This window comes from Pelodiscus sinensis, chromosome 7, assembly GCF_049634645.1.
Source record: "Pelodiscus sinensis isolate JC-2024 chromosome 7, ASM4963464v1, whole genome shotgun sequence".
Taxonomy (NCBI): Eukaryota; Metazoa; Chordata; order Testudines; family Trionychidae; genus Pelodiscus; species Pelodiscus sinensis.
Genome location: NC_134717.1, coordinates 34,082,103 through 34,105,396, shown reverse-complemented (window position 1 = coordinate 34,105,396; position 23,294 = coordinate 34,082,103). Strand labels below are relative to the sequence as shown.

The 23,294-nt window shown below is 38.8% G+C and overlaps 1 protein-coding gene across 4 annotated transcripts in view; it reads right to left on the bottom strand.

Annotated features, from left to right (window-relative positions):
* Nucleotides 1-731: 731 nt before the first annotated feature.
* Nucleotides 732-23,294, bottom strand: part of TANK (TRAF family member associated NFKB activator) — a 39,894-nt gene continuing 17,331 nt past the window's right edge. For 3 of the 4 annotated variants that reach the window (XM_006114832.4, XM_006114833.4, XM_075933500.1), the window contains 6 exons: nt 14,471-14,650; nt 13,328-13,404; nt 11,079-11,197; nt 10,870-10,953; nt 7,076-7,662; nt 732-2,314 (listed from right to left, as the gene is read on the bottom strand). In XM_006114832.4, the coding sequence (XP_006114894.1) occupies nt 2,120-2,314; nt 7,076-7,662; nt 10,870-10,953; nt 11,079-11,197; nt 13,328-13,404; nt 14,471-14,650 (1,242 nt within the window). In that variant the 3' untranslated portion in view covers nt 732-2,119. The remainder of the gene's footprint in view (nt 2,315-7,075; nt 7,663-10,869; nt 10,954-11,078; nt 11,198-13,327; nt 13,405-14,470; nt 14,651-23,294) is intronic. The other variant, XM_006114834.4, reaches the window with a different exon arrangement.

The following is a 23,294-nucleotide window of genomic DNA, read 5'->3' as shown; positions in this document are numbered from 1 at the left end:
AGGGGTCGTTTCAGCGGAACCCGCTGTGGGGCTGAGCGCAGTAAACAGATGTTCGCAACCACCCACCGCAGCAGAACCGCGCCCCCCTTGGCTCACAGCTGGCCAGGCTGGGCTTTGGGGCGCTGTTGGGAATAGATTCTTGAAGGCTCCTGCTGGGCTCCGAGCACAGCTTAGGGCCTGCCCCCCTCCCGGCAGGATTTTCATTGGCCAGACCACCTTCTTCGCAGCCAGGGCCCTGTGGGCATAGGCAGGCAGATGTTGACTCCCCCTCTTCGGCTTCTTCCCCGCCCCCCTCTATGATCCAGGTGAGGGGACATTTCTAGGTCTGACCCCGTTGTGCAGAAAGGAGAGCGCTGGGCCCTGTCCAGACACTTCAGCTCCGAGCAGGGCTTCCCCCCCCCCCCCCCCCTTCAGGCAGAAAGCTAGAGAAGACAGCACGCAGGTACCAACAAGGTGGAAGGGATTAGAAAGGTAAATCGCGATTTGCTCGGCTCTTAGCCACGTGAGTTGTGGGTCTCGCCTTTCCCGGGTCAGAGCGCAAGGCAGGTGTGTCTCGGGCTATTTTGGAGCGCGAGTCCCTGGCCCTTTGGTGCTACACTAAGCACCGCCCTTGCTCGTGGTCACACGCCTGACTAGCCCAACCACCTGCCTGCCTCAGACCCTTCACCCACACCACGATGTAGGAAACCGGGTTTAATGCTACTCGAGTAACAAACGCACCCGAGGTCACATTAACAGACAAGCACTGTGCACTGCAGTTTATTACAGTACATCATCAGCCAACAGCTAGTCACATACACACCAGGCACTTAAAACCTAAACAATTGTAGAAAAATGTTTAGTGAGCCAGCCTTTTCCAGCTGACTTAAAAATCCACTTCTACAACTACTACAAGATTTATACTTAAGCTTTGAAAAATGGTTACCATCATCCAATAAATCTTTAAAAAAGGGAAGTTCAGGCCCTGCTTACCGTTAGCTACAGAAAAAAATATATTAATGCTAATAACTACAGAGGTCTGGACAGAGTGTGTCCAGTCAGAAGTGCAGAAGGCTTTCCTTGAAGAGATCACTACACTTGAATGGTTTAAAAATGCAAACTAGCTGATCTAGCATCCATAAAATGCACCAGAGAAACATCAACATTTAAAATGTATCTTGGTCTGAAGACTTGTATTCAGGTGTGTGTGTGTGTTTTTTTTTTAAATCCTTAGAAAGTTTGAGTAACATCCAATAAGACACCACAAGAAATGCTACATTTTGAATGTGTAGTTTCAGGGGAAGTGCCATCTGATTGATTTGATTTTCTCTCTATACAAAAGCATCTCTCATCGAGGAATAAGTATTTTCCATTAGTTACGAATGCTAACAGTGTACATTAACAATTATTTAGTTGTGCATCTCTGCACAAGATACATACCGATTCCTATCTTCATTTTAGCCAAAGAGTGAGTATTGCACTGTATTTGAGACAAATTTGTTTAGTCAACAGTTTTACTGTTGTTTACACTAATCTCTTCCAAAGATGTAAGGAAAAAAAGACATAAGAGTATCCTAAGTGTATGACATACCTGTTATTTGGCTGCTCTAGTGACTTTACAAGAATCTTATCTACAATTTAAATACAACACTGAACCTGTCCTAAGTCAAATTTGGAGAATCCTCATTAACACATCAAATGTTCTTAAGGTCTATTCCAGCACCTATTTCACAACAGTAGGAGTAGAAGCAAACCTTAGGGTGCTGAGGAAAATTGATAGCACTGCTCATACTTTCTCCTCAAATTAAAGACCCAGTTCTACAAACCTTTATTCATGCAAGCAGTCCTAGGTCTACTCAGGTGAAGATAACCTGCACAAGAAAAGATTTGTAGGATCAAGCCCAAAGCTCATACTGCAGCATAGCAAACTCAAGTGAAACAATTACGTTTTTCTATTGGGGAATTTAAATGAGTAAAATTACAATGTTAAATTTTAAAAAATTGAAATGAACTTAGCTGAAAACATTTCAATTATGTCATGATGAACATAGAAAGTCTTAATTCTGAAATTAACATATGCATTTGAATTACAAATAAAATGTATACAAAAGTGCAATCCCGTATCTCTACAAAGACTTATTCAGCTTGCTTCTGGATACATTGATTGTTTTTTAAAGTGTGAATTAAGATGCCTGAGAAAATCCCCTCTTGATGTACTAGATGGTGGGAAAACTTTTTGACAGAATTCACATATTCCAGACTGATTCAGTTCTGAGTCTGTATAATCTTGTGCCAGTATGTTATTGTCTTGAGTGTGAGATGGCTTCCAGAAGGGCTGGAAGAAGAAAAAAAAAGGTATTTAAAGAAATACAGTTCAAAATTAACAAACAAACACTACCCACCTTTGTTTTGTGCAAGTTAGATTTTTCATATACTTGATTTAGCTTAACAACAAAATGGCACCTCTGGTTCTCTTTACATTAAAATCAAGAAATATTTTTTTATCTTTGCTAAAATGTGAAGTAAGAAGAAACTAAACATTTATATCTGCAAACAGTTAAAATCTGATGTTCTTGTATTAGACAAGCATTTATGATAATAAATTAAAGCTTCCTTTGTCACTGTAATAAATACTAAGGTTTCTATGGGCTCTTTAAATATTTCATTATAGGAAAACTAAACCATGGCACCTGTAAGTACTGTACTGAGATACTGTATAAACATTCCTGCACAGATATTATAGCTCTCTAAAAAATAAGCAATATACATATTACATTAGAGTGCAGCATATGTTTACTAAATACAACTGACATGAGGCAGATTTTATTTTACATTCCCCCTAAAGGTATGTATCTACTTTTGAATCTAATCAGAAGACATTCTCTCCGGCAGTATAGGATAGCTTGTATTTTATCTCTTGAATTATCTGTTGCTAATATTACAGTAATACAATTAAACCAATCCTTATCCTTTCGTGTCAATACTGATTTCTTCATCACAAAGCCTTGGTGTGGCTACTGAGGTATCTGAGTCTGTTTCTTCTTCCTACTTGGCATCAAATTATAAGATGAAGTGAACTCAAAGGCTGTCTACACTGCACTCAACTCAAAATCAGGTACATAGCTTATTTCAAAATAAAGTGCTATTTTGAGACATCCCTTAACCCTTGTGGAATGAGGGTTACTGGGATGCTGAAACAGCGCACCCATTATTTATTTTGAAAAATATTTTGAAATAATGGGTGGCTTGTGAAGATGTGAGGTAGCACTTAGACATACCCAAAGTGAATGGCAGCACATAAGTGGCAGGAAGGGACATGGTAGATTCCTACAGTCTTTTTTGCAGAAGACTTTTTGCTATAATCTCACCTATGCACAGAGAGGGGAAGAGTATTTTGGGGGTAGAAAGGCAAGCCGTTTCCCTTGAAGTCTCTTGCTGTCAATCTCCATAAGAGAGCTTCAGTTTTCATGTTCCCAAACTCTGCCAGGCTAAAAAGCCAGTGCTTACCTCTCTAGTGGCAACAAACTGTGCTACCAATCTGGCTTTCCCAGTGGTTATGCAATTTCTTTTAGAAGTCAATTCCTTTCCTAAACAACATTTAGCATGTCAGGGAGTTGTTGTTCATTGTTTATTAAGTCTAGTTATATCACTTCCTTCTGCAATATAATCTACTGATTGTAGATAGTGGGCAGTTGAGGTAAATTTCATATGAAATCTTTGACACAAACATTCTATAAATATTTCTCCCGATTCTTATTTGTAATTAGTTACTTGCGACATCACCTTGAATAAACTGACAATTTTTATAACCATATAAAGAGGCATGGTATTTAAAGAGGCAAAAACGGTTCTTGTAACATTTCATGAAATGTGTTCAGGACAAAGTAAGGTTCTATTGTTACAAATTACTAACAGGACTAGGTATCAATACAGTAAAATGTTTAAATAACACTGATTTCTTGGGGATTTAATCATGTACTTCTCTGAATAGGAACTGATTAAAAGGAGATGCTTAAGCATTATGCTGAATTGGGATCTTAAGCATCTATTTAATTGTCTTCAAGCAATAGCTGGGGCTATTTTTGTGCTTAAAGTTATACATTTTAAATGGTTTTCTGAATTGTGACCTCACTAGAGTTGGTATTCCCACTAAATAAAGCACTACATGAATAATTAATATTTGCAGAATCATACATAATGTTGTAAATGTGTGCATACGTACAAACACCGTTAACTATGATTCAGTAAGGTCTTAGGTCTAGTAAGATGCATGTTATTTTAATCTGCTACAGCTTTCAATCATTGTTTTAAAAGAGGTACTATATCCTTTTAGGGCCACCAAGATGGAGACGGGAGGGGAGGAAAAGAGGCTGTTTGCCAGGGGTCCCCAAACTGAGTGGTATTGTGACCATACAAATGAGGTTGCAGTGCCACTCAGGTTTGGCACTGTGACCCTGTGTATCTGGTCACAATGCCCAAAGTGGGTAACCAGAGCCAGCATTACAGTACAGGAGCCAATGCTACATAGTATATATGGGGTGGAAATCATTCTCCTGCAGCCTCCCCTTGTTTTTAGAATCTGGGGAGTGGGGGGAATGAGGAGGAAGGTTTGTTTCAGATTTTGTCCTAGGCCTTCAAAAATCTCTATGCTGCCATGTATTTTTAAGGAAACAGCACTGAGGTTTCCATTTAATATCTATACAGCTGGAAAGAATTAAATTTACCACAAACAGAGTAACAGCTTCCAAAGGTTCATTGTTTTAGGGATTTTTCCATCTTATAAGTTAACATAGGTCTTTGTCATATTACTACATAATTAACACTAGCAAAAAAAAAATCCAGTAAGCAATTCATCACTGTTGGAGTTCCACCAGGAGTAGCTACAGACAGGGCTCAGGCAGGCCTCCTAAGAGAAGACTTGGATGTATGTTACTGGTCCCTATAGGACAAGGTGGTAAAAAAAGCACTGGGCACTGTCTGAACTAGAGCACAACTGCTACAGCTACTCCTAGTGGAGAGAACTACATGTCCAAGTTTTGCCAATGTGAATACAATGAAAAGGAGTTGCATTCATCCAACTTGATGATACTTCAGCATTTGAACTCAGCTAAGATCAAATCTGTGACCCTATAATTGGAAAGGCAATACAGATCAATTCAATACATCCAAAACAAAATGCATGAAAACATTTTTGAGGCAAATAAAGATGATCTGTATTTACTTAAATTTATAAGGATGTATATTTAATGGATTCTAAAGTAATATAGGCTTCTGTCACATTTCTGGATACGATGCAACATTTTAATCAATGTCCTTTAGTACTACTATGCTATTTGGATCTGACTTATAAATATTGAAACTATTTTCTATTTCCAGTTTCCTTTCAAAATGTAACATTTAATATTAAAATCTCCCCATAGAGCTATAGTACTGATAATTCACATGCTAAAATGATACCTTCAAACTAAAGTAATTTCCTTATTTTGCACAAATATCAATTATCTAACCCTATGCTCTCTTGTCCACTAACTCTCCTGCACTTTTAAAAGCTGCAGGCTTCCCTATCAACTTGTAATCACATACCAGCTGTTTTACTTGCTGTAATATACAATGCAGGGTGCCATCTATTGAAAAATGAATTCCCAGACTAGCTAGTAAAAGAACAAGCAGGAGAGATAATAGAGAAAAAAGGGGAAAAAGTAACAAGTAACAGAATGGATGCTCGGTAGAGCCACAGGAATTCTACTTGCAATAAAAGAAGTTATTTAATTTATTTTACTTGGTAACAACTAACTGAGAATTTGGAGGAAAATAAAGTACAATAAAAGGAGTATGTAATTAATAATTCAGGGTAAAACAAAATCTACAAAAGCAATCCATCTTAAATATAATCACCACTCATGTATTTTGAACAATATATGGTAATTTTAAAAAATAAAATTATGTAAAGCAGCAGCACTGCAAGTATCTAGAATTCTCTGCCAACATTTTTCAGAAAATTAAAGACTAAGGTTGACTGTAAAACTAGACTCGGCCGGCTTTAATAATAATACATCTCTAGCTCTAGAGTGTCTCAGATGTAAGGTAAATATTATTTATGCATCATAGCTCCTCTTTTTGTTAGGTTAAAGGCAAAGTTGAAGCACAGAGAGGTTAAGGCAATTTGCCCAAAGGTCAAAATGAGTAACTGGAAGAGTAAGGAAGAAAATGCAAAAATTCTAAATATCAGTACTTGCTCTAGCTTTGAATAATCTTCCCACTCATGAGAAAGAAGGTCAAAAAGTGAAATCCTGATCTTATTGAAGTCAGTGGAAGTTATATCATTGACTTTAATGGGTCCAGGATGTCACTCAAAGGTTGAGATTCAAAAGAACACTCAGTGGGATTTTCCTACATAATTGTTTTGCTGAATTTGGCCAGATGGCCTTACATTTTCAGAGATGATGAGCATCTACAGCTCACACTAACTTCAGCTAAAGTTCTGGATGTTCACACCTCTAAAAATCACATCTAAAATGTTTCCTTAAAAAGTAGATGCACAATTACTTGCATTTTTTGGGTGTCCATTTATGATTGTGTGTGGAAATATATATTTTCCTATTCTACAAGAACTTCTAAAATATCCCTTTTAAGGGATATTTTATCCCTTTTAAGTTGTTCTATGTTTGTGCCTCTTCAGATCTAAAAATAGATTTTTTTTCAGAAGGAAGTACACTGAACTACCTGGTATTTTTTAAAGCAGCACATGTCCACATGTACATTTTAAAAAGTTTAGTGATGCATATTATGTTCGATTCTATGGAATAATATTTGGCTAAAGAGAGTTTTTGAATAGTTGTGATTAAAATTAGTTTTACAATGAATACAAAAACAGTTAAAATCTTCATGAAGTGAAATTTATGCACCCAACTATATTCTTAAATGTAATTTAAATCACTATTATTTCACTGAAAATGAAGTTAATGTACACAAATTCAGTGTCAGAAAACATTACATAAAATCAAATATTCACAAAAATGGTATGATTCATACGAAGGCTTAATTTGTTCAAAGGAAATATTAATATTTAAAATATACAGTATCAATATAAAGATACCTGCTGAGGTCCTCTGACAGGTCTTCCAGTGGCCTCTGAAGAGGGAAAATTTACTTCAGTGGCATCTTGATTTGTGAACTTATGTACAAGTTTGGTACCACTGTCTGCTGTTTTCAAACATGATGTTTTGTCCTGAGTATTTTGTTTGAGCATGCTTGTCTGGCTTGGGGGTTTTGTTTTGTCAAGTGCAGGTAGGTTTTGCATAGCTGTGGTTATGTGGTCAACTCCATGAGCTTCAAATGCCTCACATTCCAATTTATTCAGATTCATAGTGTGGACTTCATTCTCCATGTTAAAATGATGCTCTTGAAGCATATTTTGAGCTATAGAAGTACAAGGAACTGTTGGTTTTTCGGGAGTGCTCTGCAAGAAAGTAGAGTCCATGTGTGTAGGTGGAAACTTGACATTAAATTTAGAAAGTGATTCTACAGAGTTGTCTTCCTCATCTTGGCCCACTCCTCTTGGTGTGATAGATGTTATGCATGATACACTTCTATTTATATCTGTTTTAACCTGAGGCGTATAAAGTTCTTCTGTTTGTTCATCAGTTTTATCAGTACACTGAATAGGCATGGAACACTGAATTTCTGTAAAGGGGAGAAAAAGGAAATGGTCAGACACCATCTATGGAAATAATAGTTCAAAGCAATTGTTAAAGATCAAACATGTAGATCAGTTATTTTTCTTGATCCTCTTTCATGATTTGATAGAATATTTTCCTGAAGCCAGTAATTTGAGCCTGGTGTCTCAGTGCAAAAAACAAAACCAAAAACCAAAATCAAATCCCTCCCCCCAACCCACAAAAACATGAAATAACGGATCCAGATTAATTTATTTAAGCGATTTTAACCCTCTTGGATTTGGTTAAAACTAGGGCTGTTAAAAGTCAGTTTAATTGGTAACCGTGTAACCACTGAATCTCACCTATTACATGCTGCTAAGCTTTATACTGCAGAGCCTGCAGTGAAACCTCCCTGGGAATGGAGCCACCAGCCCCTGCTGGGTTGGCTCCCGGGGACTGTAGCTTCCTTGCTGCAGTAAAGGCTTCTCCCCAAGAGTGGAGCGGGGACCTCTGCTGGCCTGGCTCCTGGTGAAGAGGCTTTGGCTGCCCTGCCAGAGCCCAGCTGCCTCCCCGGGAGCCAGCTGAATTTAACCAACACCAATAACTGATAAGTATCAGCTTATCAGCTAAACAGTTAGTTGGTTACACTCTACTATCACTAGTTAAAACTCATATTGCCCCATATTCTTAATACCAACATATGTACAAGTTTTAAAGTTTTTTTTGAAGAAAAAGAAGCTGCAACTCAGGAGTTTTATGGAGTGCCACCATATGCTATGCACTGTAGTCCCAAAATATTTGAAGTGCATAGATCTTTAGGGTGGGATTGTTTTCTTCTGTGTTTGAGTACTCTCAATGCATTTTGGGAATTAAACTAATAATCTACATATTACTTATAATCAAGTTGGGGAATAGTGTCACTGTACATTTTTATGTTTGCAAAGTCCTCTTGAAATCACTTCGGTCTCATGATTCGGAGAATTTGCCCCTTCTCTGCCAGTTGTAGTCATGTTGCTCTCATGATATGAGACAAACAAGGTTGATGTAGCAATATCTTTTTACTGGGCCCACTTCTGCTTTTTAGCTACCCAGAGCTCTTCTCCAGGTCTCGGGAAGTGTTATATGTGGCTCAAGAGCTTACCATTTATTGGTGGGAAAGACATTACCTCACCCACCGTGTCCCTTCCTAATGAGGCAGTGAATTTTTTCATGCAAAAAAAGGACAGTGTTGTTTGCATATAACAAACACCACAAAATAATAATGTAGTGTCAAAAAGCCCACAGAAATCAATTTTACAGGCATCAATTAACTGGAAGCAGCTTAACAGAACTTTGGAGTATCAAATCCCTTATTAAAGTATAGGCTTAGAAGCATAATTTTAGACTTTCAGTATTTTCTTTTCAGCATTTGAAACCTAGATGTAGCTGAACTAAGAAGGCAGTTGTACAAATTCATTTCAGCTGAGCACACAGCCAAAAATCAGGTACCATTAATTTTTTCTTTTTTTTATTTGTTATTTATGGGAAATTATAACAAATTTCATGGTTACCCTTTAAACCATAGCCAGGGAATGCAAGTTTAAAGGGAATCCAATGTACCCCTTATTAGAACTGAAAGCCAGGTTAACAACAAATATATACCACAAGTACTGGTCAAAACTTCATTGGACAGGTTGAAGCTCTCTGGTCCAGGACACTCTGGTCTGGCAGGATCACAGATATTGCTGGACCAGAGAATCCAAGCCACAGAGTTTGCCTGTGGCTGAGAGTTCAGCCAGTCTGGCAGCAGGAAGCCTTCTGGGGCCGTGGCCTGATGGCAGGGAGCCTGACCAGCAGCTGGAGTTCTGCTAGCCAGGAAGTGAGCCCCACTTGCCCCAAAGCTGCTGCTGGCCGGGAGCAGGGAGCCCCAGCAGCTAGGAGGTGAGCCCTTGCATCCAGGAGTGCAGAGCTGCTGCTGGCCAGGAGCAGAGAGCCCTGGCACCCAGGAGTGGAGCTCTGCCAGCCAGAGGCAGGGCATGACCGGGCTGGCGGCCAGAAAGGGAGCCCCAGGACAACCTAAGGCCTGATCTCCCCATGTCCAACAAATTCCCTCCTTCAGGACCCCTCAGATTCTGAGGGTGCTGGACCAGGAGGTCCAACCAGAACTTGCCTCAAGAAAAGACAAAAACCATCAGCTTTGGAATAATTTGCCAAGTGCCACAAATCACAGAGATAAAAGGACACTTTTGGCACATAAAAGATTATCTTTTATCTACCCTTTTTTTCCTTTTTTAAAATCACTATGGGTACGTCTAGACTACTGCGTTTTGTCGACAGAAGTTTTGTCGACAGATACTGTCGACAAAACTTCCGTCGACAAAGAGCGTCCAGACACACTGAGTTCTGTCGACAAAGCAAGCTGCTTTGTCGACAGAACTCCGTAGTCTGGACACAATGTTACAGGCAATAACACCTTCTGTCAACAGAGTTCTGTCGACAGAAGGTGTTATGTCTCGTAAAATGAGGTATACCAGCGTCGACAAAACTGCTGAGTTCTGTTGACGTTATGTCGACAGAACTCAGCGGTAGTGTAGACGCTGGTATAGTTTTGTCGACAAAAGTCCACTTTTGTCGACAAAACTAGGTAGTCTAGACACACCCTAAGTTAGGGGCCATTAGCTCTTATTTCATGTGAGTTGTAACATGTAGTTTGCTAATACGTACTAGAGACATCAGGAGAGAACCAGGGAGTTAGAAGGGTAAACTAAATACTTTTTTGGGGGGGGGGAGGAGGGAAAGGTTGCAAGGATTGAAAAGTAGTCTATAAAGCCAGATCAAGTCCTGATCTAGCTAAGTAAACTACCAGTAGTTTGTACTACGTCAAGTGTTAGCAGGATCAGGTTCTTAATATCTTCTCTAGATCTTGCTTCGGACAGTTTTGCCACTCACTTCAGTGTAAGTAGCACCTTTAATCTCTATTAATTTTTAAAAAGTGTTTCGAGGATGCACAAGGCACTTTGTCTTAAAGTCCTCTATCTCTTCACGTACGAGCGCTGTGATCCAGCAGTCTTTTGTAACAACTGAGAGTCTGGAAATATTCATAATGGGCATTTTTATAAACAGCTAAATAAAAAATTTAAAAAATTCCATTACTCAAAACATGCTGGGGCATCAGATTGAGTGAGAGCCAACAGTCTACTTCAAGGGACAAAAAAGAACCTGAAAAATCAGTTACACAATGACTGTCTCTCACCCATGTCATTTAGAATGTTCCTCATACAATTCCAAAATCCACGGTGCATTTTCTTAGTGAACTGCAGAGCATCATATGAGCAGACTTGAAAGAAGCAGATGGTAAACAGTAGAAATACTTTCAATGTATGTGTAATTTACAGTATTTTCAAATATAAAGCAAAGCTTTCAAACACTTGAATCACAATAAGAGCTAAAGTAAGATGTTACCATTTACAGGTTCTCTCTTTATGTTAAGTTTACTGAGTTGGTCTGTTTGCTTTCTTGCTAATGTGCATATTCGATGACATTCTTCCTTCATGTCCTGGAAAACCATCTCTAGATCTTCCCTAAAAGTTCAATATTTTAAATCAAAGTGTCAGTGAATTCAGTTCTTTCATGACCTTGAATTAAAAGAAAAATAATACTCCACAACTGGATACCAGAAAATAGTATTACCAGCTAAATTTCTCTGATACTCTTCTCCTTAATTTGCATGCTTGTGCATGCCACGCACACATGCACACACTCTCATTTGCAAAAGAAAATGGAAGGGAAGAAAGTAGTTGAACACAATAAAACATGTAACTGTTTTGTCATAAATCATACACACAGGCCTCCAGCATGAAAATGATGTAATGGAGCAATACACCTTTACAGACCAGGAATTCAAAGGAAACCTGAGCCAGAGACATTTCAAGTTCCACTGAGTTCCCTCCAGCCATTGGTAGGTACAACACTTCCTTGACAATTATAGCATTTCTGTGCTCACATAGGGCCAGTCCACAGAAATTAGCTAATTCTGTTGTGAACATGGATTCCTATTTTTTCTGTGGACGTTAGCCCATGCAGGAAAAGAAATAGGATATGCAAAAGCAGCTGTCACCTGGCTCCCTCCTCTGCTTGCCTATGTGATATTTTTGCAGATAGCTGGAGAACTGCTCAAATAGTTGCCATTCCCTTCTGCAGAACCTATATCCTAGCTTTTTTTCCTCTTGCTTTGTTTCCCTCGGGAGCTTTCACAGGTTCCTAAATGACTGTCAAATACTTAGTAAATCACACTAAAATGGGAAATAAGTGCACTTTTGGCTTCTTGAAAAATATGATATTACATTATTCTGCTTATTTATGCATAGGAAATACTTAAGTTGAAGCACATTAGACCACAGACTCATTAAGTACAAATTCTTAGATCTTTCAAAAAGGATGTTTAGTTAATAGCGATCTGAAGATATGGGAGCTGGGGCAAGACTGACACACAGGGCTCATGCCTTATGTTGCCATAGGGTTTTGTTTTTGCTTTTATAAAAAGGTTTTTCTTTCTGTATATTTATTCACTTTATAAGAGTTTGGACTATTAAGTGCTGCTTGTCTCATTTTGCTACAGATCTCCTTTGGAGGATCCAGAGATGCGGATTAGGAACTCACTCAGAAGAACGAGGTTAGCTGGTGAGAGTAGTTTTAACTTGTGTTACAACTGTTTCTCGGGGGTTTCAGTTCATTAGTCGTTAAACACACCAAAACTCCACTCAAATTTTAATAGTCTAATACAATTGATATTTTTTTAAATCACATTTCACTTGTTTAGCATCTCTGATGCTGTATCATAATCCTGCTAGTTCTCCAGTCACACAGCTTTCCAAGAAGAACTTCGCATACAATTAAATTGTAATATAAAAAAAGTGTGGAAGGAAGGATAGCTTTTAAAAAGACACTTCAAATCATCTTTAGAAAAAAAATAGAGTAGCAAAAACACACCCAAAAAACAAATCCACAATCCTATTTTTTCATCCCATATGACACTATTAGGGATCTCCATCTACATAATCATTCAGTAAAGGTTGGTAAAAACCTGGCTTAGATCTGTACTTTTTACAGGAGACTGTTATTAACTAAGGCTCTGTGGTCAACCCCCTTCACCATAAGACATGCAGAAGAGCAATACAGTACTTGCTCATTAAATACAGTGTCATATTCCTCTCCAATGCCCTTCTCTTGAACATATAGGGATTGTAAGGCCTCCATGGTGTTGTGGGCTGATGCGCCACAGCTAAACCTGGACCAAAGCATTCAGATTCATTTGGAATCATAAAGTTGAAGGATTAGTCCATTGTACAATCTGTTGAGCTTTCTCCTAGCAGCGCTGCTTCTATCCTGTGCTACTACTAGTTATTCCAGCATGGCTGTACATTCCCCACAAAAGGAGTCAAGGCTGATATAATAACCAGCATTAACATCCATAGCCATTTCCCACGTAGCTTATACCCCATCTGCATCAAATGTGCCCTTCCGATATACCCATAGAATACCAGCTATGCTTCCACATGCTGCACTGGCTCTGCTCCCCTCCCTGTGCTGGCTTCTTGGCCTTTTTCTGTTCTTTCTGTATGGTGAAAAGGGAGGGAAGCAGCTGGCCTTACTCCTCTTTAGCAATTGTGAACCTTCAAAATTGTTTATAAAAATGCTGCAAAATTATTTACCTTTCATGCACAGTTAAAATACCAGGGATCGCTGGAGATAAATCCTGTCTAGCTGGAACAACCTTCGTAGGTTTTATCTTAAAGTAAAACATGGAATTAGGGAGCTTGTTTTGGTGTGCTAATTCGTACATTCATGTGGACTTAATACAAAGGTAGATTAACAAATGTCTCAACATTCTTCAACATCAGCAGAATCAACCAATTTTGCTTGTAGCCCAAGAAGCCATTTAGAAAACCAAATGCATAAGAAATCTCATGCTTCATTCTTTGATTTAAAATCCCTTCTAGAACAAATTTGATAATTTCACTATTTTGCCCTTATATGGAAGCTCTCATTTGAGACACTCACAGGACTTTAATACATGGATAAGCATTATCCTTCTCTTTAGAGATAGAGAAGCTAATGCACAGATTAATGTTATAATCCTGTTTTAATTATGTATCATATTATAGGCTCATTTTAAAGGAACTGATATATTTTGGTTAAAAAAAATCAATTCAGTCTCTATTTTCAACAAGCAGATTAACATATTCTAGCATGCTTTTAAACAAGTTGTTACCTTTGACTACCACCTTGTGGATTATATCAGTATTACATGGGCTGCAAATTGTTCATTAAATGTAGGCTAACAGTGCTTTTCAACCTTTTTTTTCATTTGCAGACCCTTAAAAAATGTCAAATGGAGGTATGGATCCCTTTGGAAATCTTAGGCATAGGCTGTAATTCAGCTGAGGTCCATGGATCAAAGGTTGAAAACCAATGCTTTACCCTGGATGTTTTTCTTGATAGGATGTTTTATTTATCTGACCAAAAGAGTGGAATATAAAAATGGAAGACTGATTCAATCTGAAATGCAAAGAGCAGCTACAATAAACTATGTAATTTCCCCTCCAATATCACATTTAATTTTATAATCAAATCAAATAAAAATAAGATGAACAGTTAAGATGCACAAAATAAGATTCAAGTATATTATGGTTTAATTGAAGTAACATGACAGCTAGTGCTACTATATATATTTAATAATTTTCTTAAATTTACAGTTGTAATCTAAAAATCTGTTAACTAGAATAATTTGTATAAACAAAATCTAAAATAAGTATAATTATGTGCAAAGGTGTGGTATCATTTTATTTACTTACCTCCATTTCATATATTGGCATATGTATGCAATCCTGTGCTTCACTTTTTTCTTTTAATCTGTTTTTTAGAAGTCTTATTTCTTCTTCTTGACTGGCAATAATAGATTCAAGTTTCTTTTCCTTTAGAGTGTTTTTTTCCTCAGTTTGCTTCAATTTATTGCTCTCTATTTCCAATTGTTCCTAAAAAATAGCACAATTGGTTAATATTTCCAGAATAGGAAGATGATCATTATGCAACAGCCTGGGATAGACTATATTAAGTCTTGGCAACCTAAACGAAATGAGTCTTATCTACTCACTAATGTCAGTTTGCGTGAAATAATTAAATACCATTTAGTGTTATATGCAGATATGTCTGATCATGGACAATTACTCAAAACAATCATGTGTTGTTTTGAGTTTATAAAAACCAAGCCAGCAGACGTTCACATTAATGCTTTAAAACAGTGGAAGACATTGTCTTACTTCATTTATATACACTGTGTGCAGTAACATTTAATTAGGTTCATAGCATGCTAGAATCAAGTTACAGCAATTTTCAAGAAGGTGACAAAGTCTTCAGAGTTAATTTCTGAAGCAGTTAGATATGTAGCTCTTTATCACTTAGGTGATTTAGATTTCCAAAGACCCAAGCTGCATGCAATGCTGAAATGATAAGCAATTAAGACATTTTAAGTATAATCCCTACCCTAAATATTAAAATCAGAATTTTGTAGAAATGTATATGCACATGAAGAAACTGCATGTGGGAGGAAAAAACTCTAGCAGGTCACTAAAATAAAATTTAGTTGTTATGTATATGAAGAGGCAATTCTTGGATTATTTCTCAGTAAAAGAATATATGGCTAAAGGCACAGAGATGCAGTTAAAACAGCTAACAAGCTGTCTTCCCTTGAAAGCTGTGTAAATGTCTCTATCCGAAGTTTCTATACTAATAGAAGCATGAGATTCCTAGCAAGTTTGAGGAGGACAGTAGAAGCAGTAGTGACTGTTAGCCAGCTACATATTCCCCCTTCTCAAATGTATTTATATAAGAGTGAATTTTGGCAGTTATTTTGGAGAGATTCAGGAAGCTCTATGATAATCAATGAGAAGAAAAGGCAAATTATAGAAAGAGAACTATTTGAATATAGAGGACTGAACTATATTTGTAAAATGCCACAATGCAATTAGGAGACAGACCTTCACTTGGCTGAAATTAGTTTTACTATATTTGTCCAGAGTAACCAAATATACCAGAAATATCCTGCTCTTATAATTTTGAAATTAGGACAAGTCTTTTTCGAAAGGAAATTTCGAATTGGTTTCCAAGTCACCCAAATAACAGAGTAAGGAAACTGTTTCATTCCTGAGACTTAGTAAAAATTAAATATTTGTTTACAAGTGTAACTGATCAAAATGGTTAAGTAGAAACACTGACTTTGACCCAAGGCTAGAAAAGTTACATACAATGTCAAGATGAATAATGTACCAAAATGCAAGTCATGTCATCTGGAAAAATAATTGGTTTAAAGACAAGGTTAGTGGGAAGACAAAGAAAGAAAGATCAAGAGATGAGCCACATTAAGCCAGGCATGTGGCTCCAACTGGATAAAACTTTAATATCTGAGTGGAGAGTTAGGCTCAAGGTATACACTATTCACAATCAATGTTTGTGAAGCCAGTACATGCAAATATTATGTACTATAATGACAATGTGTAGATGGGATGGAGGCAGAGTGAGAACTGAACACAAGAAAGCCGAAGGGCTCAAAGACAAGCTTTTGGTTTATTTGAGTCCTTTGCAAGAGCGAGAAGATGTATTTTGAGATTACTGAGCAGGGCCTATCCAGCTCCAGGTGTGGTGATAAAAGGAAGGGATTGTGTTCAGCTAATCCAACAGCAGAGCCCCTAAGAGACTGCTGTAGGAGTCAAAATATGGACATCCTCTGGGATGAAGTTAAAGACGACAGGTTTCAATTTAATAATTTAAAGCACTTAACCAAGAGTCAGGATCAGCATAACCCTCTCCCCAAAGATTACCTAGTCCATAGTAGGTTTTCCCTTTCCTTGAGCCACAGTGAGCTTCCTTCACTCACTGAATGGTCAGAACAGTCTTTAAAATGGACAGTCTCCACCCCAGGAAATCCCTCATCTCACTGGCTCAAGTTCTAGCAAACCCAGTTCCCGGACACACTCAATTTGCAGGACAAGCCATTTTTATAGCCATCCTCCTTCACCTGTATATGCTGCTGTTATTTCCTACAGCTGGAGGATATTTCTTTCAGGTTTGATGCTTCTGGAAGATTCTGTGGGACAGATTTCATTCCGTTTCCAGGACAGACTGTTAATCCTTTTTTGCCCTTGTCCAGGTTGGAACCTATATATCCCATTATAGGGAGTAAAAATGAAATCTAGTACTGAAGGAATCCAAGGAGTGGGATGAAGAGAAAAGATGCAGCAAAAGAAGGATTAGCATTGAGGGGACATGAAGATTTCAAAGGAAGAGATTTTTTTTGTACTCCGTTCTGAAATGGATAGGAAGTCTTTGAAGATTTTAGACTAAAGGTCACATGTCAGTGTGGTCTAGACAGTATTTGGTTCTGCCATGGGGGTAGGGGACTGGACTCGATGACCTCTCGAGGTCCCTTCCAGTCCTAGTATTCTATGTTCCCAATTTCCAGAGAGGGATGAGACTGTTCAAAATGACAGCTAAATTTGAGATCGACTAGGAGGGACTTAGGGAGTGCATAGGATATAATAACAGAAATGAGGGGAGTAGAAGGCATTAAAAGTTTCTGTAGTCAAGGCAATATTTGATGTGAGCTGGAAGAAATACTAATGTGCCTGAAGTTTAAAACACATGGTTCCTGACTATTCGGGTGAACGCAAGATGGTGGGGATGGTGGTTTTTTTGGATTAAGGTAGTCTTACCAGTTCTGAATGTGCTGAAGTTGAAGGAAGTTATGGTGGAACCAGGAGTTGGATAAGGTTGAAGTACTTAGAGTGAGGAAAGGGCTGTAAGAGTAAAGGTTATAAAGCATGAGGAGGTCTGAAAAACATTACACAGTAACGTTAAGAATAAAAATGTTAACAATTGCTAAGCAGGGTTAAGTATGAAAAGAATCAAGTACATTAGAAACAAGCAAATATGCAATATCACTTAGATCATAGCTCTTTGTGCTCTGGCCAAAAGTCAGGCAAAGCAAGAGGAACACAGATTACAAGTGTGCTCCCTGAAACACAAGTCAACACTATAAGCTGTGTGTGGGAATTGCTTTGCTCTTCCTCTGGTGGGGGAACAAAAGCAATGGGGTATATGGAAGGCAAAGAGAAGAGAAACTGTCAGTGGGAAGTCACCATGGATCAACACAACAGCCTGTCTGTGTGCTAAGATGAACATGACGTTGTTTTGAAAAAGCCATTTCATCACGGCTACGTCTACACTGGCCACAATTTCCGGAAAAGCCATGCAAATCAGGTAAGTCAGGATAGGGAAATCCGCGGGGGATTTAAATATCCCCGCGGATTTAAATAAACATGTCCGCCGCTTTTTTTCCAGCTTGGGGAAAAGCCAGAAAAAAAGCATCTAGACTGGCGTGATCCTCCGGAATAAAGCCCTTTTCCAGAGGATCTCTTATTCCTACTTCAAAGGAATAAGAGATCCTCCGGAAAAGGGCTTTATTCCGGAGGATCGCGCCAGACTAGACGCTTTTTTTCCGGCTTTTCCCCATGCCGGAAAAAAAGCGGCGGACATGTTTATTTAAATCGGCGGGGGATATTTAAATCCCCCGAGGATTTCCCTATCCCGACTAACCTGATTTGCATGGCTTTTCCGGAAATTGTGGCCAGTGTAGACGTAGCCAATGCTAAGATGAACATGATGTTGTTTTGAAAAAGCCATTTCATCACATGTTGATGAAAGTCAGCTTCACTGTGCATTGCCATGACATCACACCAAGATATGTTTTGGGTTAATTAGCTATCCATCCAAGTCATTACATTGCCTTTCCCCTACCTGAGGGAAGATCTACACAGCAATGTTATTTTGGAATAACTGACATTATTCTACACAACAAGCCTTTATTTCAAAATAACAGAGCTGGAGGACTTCTTACTCCAATTCCTTTAATCCTCATTTCATGAGGAATAAGGGAAGTTGAAGGAAGAGTGTCCTTGCTTCAACTTCCTGCACTGTAGGCAGCACCAAATCCGAGTTAAGCTATTTTGACTAAAGCTACGCAATTGACATAGCTGAAGTTGCATAACTTAATTCAACTTTAGCCCTGCTGTGTAGATGTATCCCGAGAGACCCCGTAACAGCAAAAATTCAATCTCTAAGAATTAAAGTCACCGAGATTGATTGGGTCTGGGTTGCTTCAACATCAACGTGGCCATGATCCCAGGACAGTTATGGGACTGTCTAGATGGTGTCTGGCTCAATTAACATATGAGGCCATGTTTTGGATCTTCTGCATTGGAACTGGCAGCAGGGACTCTTGTCTGGCACTCTTGTCATACATAGACCAGTACCTCTCCATTATGACATACTGTCCTTGTCAAGGTGTGGGAACCTATTTTAATGGTTTGTCCTTGGAAGGTAATTGAATAGGTAAGATTTCAGACAGGTCCAAAGAAAAATATCTTGGTGTGATGTCATGGCAATGCACAGTCCAAAGAAAAATGCTGTTTGGCTTTCTTTCAATACTCTTATTGGAACATCTTTTCTCTGATTATTGATAAGTTTACTCATAAGTGTCCCACTCCCTAGCATCTGCTTCACAGGTCACTTGGCTAATTCTACTTTGCATCACTCCAGTGGTGCACAAAGGAAGGATTATAGCTCTCTGACAGGTAGATACAGCAAGGTCCTCATCTGGTATAAATCCAGCAGAGTCAGCTTTTCATAATTGCTTCTCAGGCTGCTTTAATTCACACGGGGGGGGGGGGGCAAATCAACCCCAGAATCTGGGCCACAGAAAGATGACTTATAGCACAATCCTCACCGCTCTGCTTATGCTCTGAACAATCTGAACCTAGATCACTAAGTCTAACTTATTGCATCATGTATCAGAGGGGTAGCCGTGTTAGTCTGAATCTGCAAAAGCGGCGAGGGGTCCTGTGGCACCTTATAGACTAACTGAAGTGTAGGAGCATAAGCTTTCGTGGGCAAAGACCCACTTCGTCAGATGCATGTAGACGAAGTGGGTCTTTGCCCACGAAAGCTTATGCTCCTACACTTCAGTTAGTCTATAAGGTGCCACAGGACTCCTCACCGCTTATTACATCATATATCATTTTTGAGATCGAATGTCTTGGCTGTGCATGAGGTGCAGGAAGCATTTCTTCACCTCTGATTTAGAATCTAAAGCAGTGATGGGCAACCTAGGCTAGTGAGCAGGCTGCATAAGTGGCCCTCCATCTCAGTGGACTGCAAGATTGTTGTAACCAAGAATGTCTCCCGCGATAGGGTAGTTTTGCTAACTGCCCTTGCGTGCCTAGAATTTGTGGGGTGTGCTTGGAGAGCACCTTACTGGATGCAGAGGGACTGCATGGCTCTCACAGTTACTGTTGTGTGCAACTAGCACACACCTCACTTCTTTGGGCCTTGTTTTATGTGCATGTCACTTTAATAAGACCAGTAGTAATAAAAACGATGCGGACGGAGGCCAGAATCCGGTAACCGTGCAGTAGTAAACAAAACGTCTTGCAGACCACACACAGAACTCCAAATGATCCACATGTGGCCTGTGGGCTGCAGGTTGCCCACTACTGATCTAAAATCCTGGAATATTTCTGGGAGGAATGTGAACAGCATGGTAAATCTGGATGTCTTGTCTTGGTTGTGGGGTCAAGTATTCGTGCTTCAAAGGTAAACTTACACTGATTCACATGGCACTTTTTGCATTTGTGGGGAGAGCTGTGTGTCAAAGGGAGAGAATGCAAGGTCTTCTTTGCTTGTATTTCATGTATTTTTTCCTGCAAAGGTCAAGGCTGTACCAAAGAGGCTTGGACTGTGACAAGAAAATTGAAAACTGATATCCTTCCTATTTGATAAAAATGTAGCTGGGAAATACTCAAAACCATTCTTGCAACAGAATGGGATATTGATGCCTTGGTCTCCTAAAGAAAAGCATTAACAAAGCACTCACTCTCAGGGCATGTCTACACTAGGAAGTGATTTCAAAATAAATAACATTGAAATAACTCCTGAAATAAATTTGAAATAGCATTAGTCCAAGGAAAGCAGGAATACAAATTTTGACATACTTCAAAATAATGGGCTGAGTAACTCCCTAGTATAAACCAGGGCTCAGTTCCTTTGATCACTCTTTACTATCTCCTGTTCTTCACAATTATGCCAGACATCACTCTCTTTAACCTCCTTTTCCTGTGGTGAGGCAGTTCTGGACATAAGCAAGTCTCACAGATTTCCATTACTTCATTCTGGTTGTAGCCTGGATATGGTATAGAGACTGTACTAGTCTCTTTGGTCAATTCCTTTCGGGTGTATGGTGATCCTATCCATGATAATTCTTTTAGATTATTCAACTAAAAATACAAGTACTTGATGGTAGAAGGCTGACACTGAGGTGTAGCTCACATGACTGCAGAGTCCAGCAGAGAAGACAGAGTTGCTTTGGAAAGAGAGTGATCTTTCCTCTGCAAGAAGATCCAGAGGGAAACGTTGAGCAATGCCCATATGTCCCAAAGACATTCTGAGGTAGGGTTGTATAAGATTCTACTCTGTCACCCCTCTTCATCAAAATGTGTGAGAATGTTCATCTGGGAAATTGTTCAGGTTACAGTATCAATGGAATGCAGATGAAACAGAGAAAAGGACTAGCACTGGATGGTGCAACTATCTCTCTGAACATTTAAGCAAATAATATTTCGAAGTGCTAGACATTAGGGATTGATCCTACACCTATTAACACCAATGACAACATTCCCACCAACTTCAGTGGGTGCAGGATTAAGCCAACAAAGATTCCAGTGGACACAGGTGAAGATAACTTAAATACACAAAGTAAGTTCTAGGGAAGATTCAGACAACTACACAATTGGGGAATATTCTAAACACTAACCAGACACAGAATTAGGGGTCACACACTATATTTTAGTATGTCACCATCAGTATAGATTTACCCATACTAAATTTTTACATATAGTGAGTGTGGTAGTTTTTTTTAGGAATGTAGCAGAAAGTAATTCCTGTGGTGGAGGACAATGAATATAGATATAGTTTACCTAATTTGGGGGAAAATTGAGAGAGCATTTTTTTAAAAAAAAAGGATTGTAGGGAGTTAACTACCATGCTTGGGCTGCTAAAGAACTGACTTTTCTACTGAAGCCAGTATTTACAACAAGAGGAAGCAATTTAAATTGGGTGGAGGTGGTAAACAAAAGTACTTGAGCATCAGTTTTGTTCAATATATACAAAAGAACCACATTAAATAAGGGATTAAATTCACAACTGATACATCTCTTAGTCATGTACATCATTTTGTGTATCAGAGAGATATCTGAATAGTCTAGAAGCAGGTGCAGATAGTTTATGCCTCAAAGAAAAAGACAGTCTTGTGGTTACAGCACAGGCCTAAAATGTAGAAAATCAGAGTTACATTCCCAGCTCTGCCATAAACTTCCCATGACAGTGCAAGCACATCTCATAGGGATCTGAGAGACAGAGATTATGGATAACATTGGGATAATTTGCCTTCCAGTCTTTTGTCTAGTTTAGATAAATTGTCAGGTCCTCAAAGTAGGACCTGTGTCTTAATATTTGTTTGTACAATACAAGTTACTCTGAGACCTCTAAGCTCTACTGGAATACAAATAATAATTATGAAATTAAATTCAGAGAAAAATAAAGACCTGCATAGATGTTTTGATAAGGAGTTAACTCTTCAGCTAAACTCTACTCTTATTTCCTAATTTAAATACAAAAACTATCAACGGCATTATATTGGGTTTCAAGAGGTAATTCAAAAGTGGGACCATAAGAGGATGACATTGTGTCTTTCTTCCATTCTAAAATGTCCTTAGTAACAATAAACTGAAAATGGTTATTTTTTTAAAGTCTCAAATTAGATTCCTACAAGATAATTAGCAACTGTCACTAATCTGATAAAATGATTTTCAAATTAACACATCTGATTAAATTGTGCTTAGTTCACAGAAATGCAGGATCATTTTGTGCATAGCTCAGATTTAGCAATTAAATCCCCAAATTACCTTTTTTAGTCTTGGCTTCTGGTATTTGGAGGTTTATGAAGACAACACTAGGGGGTCATGCTCGGACTGAAATTCAGCCATACGGGACGTGCAAGCCCCAGAAGATTCAGGAGGCTGACTAGTTCAAGGAAAGGATCAGCATGGTGGCCATGGTCTGCTATGGGTGTGGGAGTCTCATGTAAATCACGTCCTGTCTCCTGAACACTGCTACTCTGTTCTCATCCCTGCCATCCTCTCTAGGTCTATGATGAAATCCGTTATGTGGCTTCAGCTAACAGTGGGCTGAAGGGAAAGGAATAGATCCAGCCAGTTTAGGCAGCAAGTAACTTTTCACCCCAATCACTTGCACAGACTTTCCAAGTTCCCATTCCCACTGTGAGGACTGCATTGTGGCAAATGCTCATGACAGAAAGGGGGAGCTCCTTCTTGACTGTCACTTATGTGAGGTGAAGAAATAAGTGAGCCGACAGCACCCTCCCCCCTCATTTTCTCTCTCTGAGTCAACATTATTGCCATTATTCCTAGGCTATTAACCAGCAACAAAGTTGGGAGAAGTCAGAGGCTTATCCTCGGCTTGTGGAAATAAGCATAGCTCGACTGTTACTAG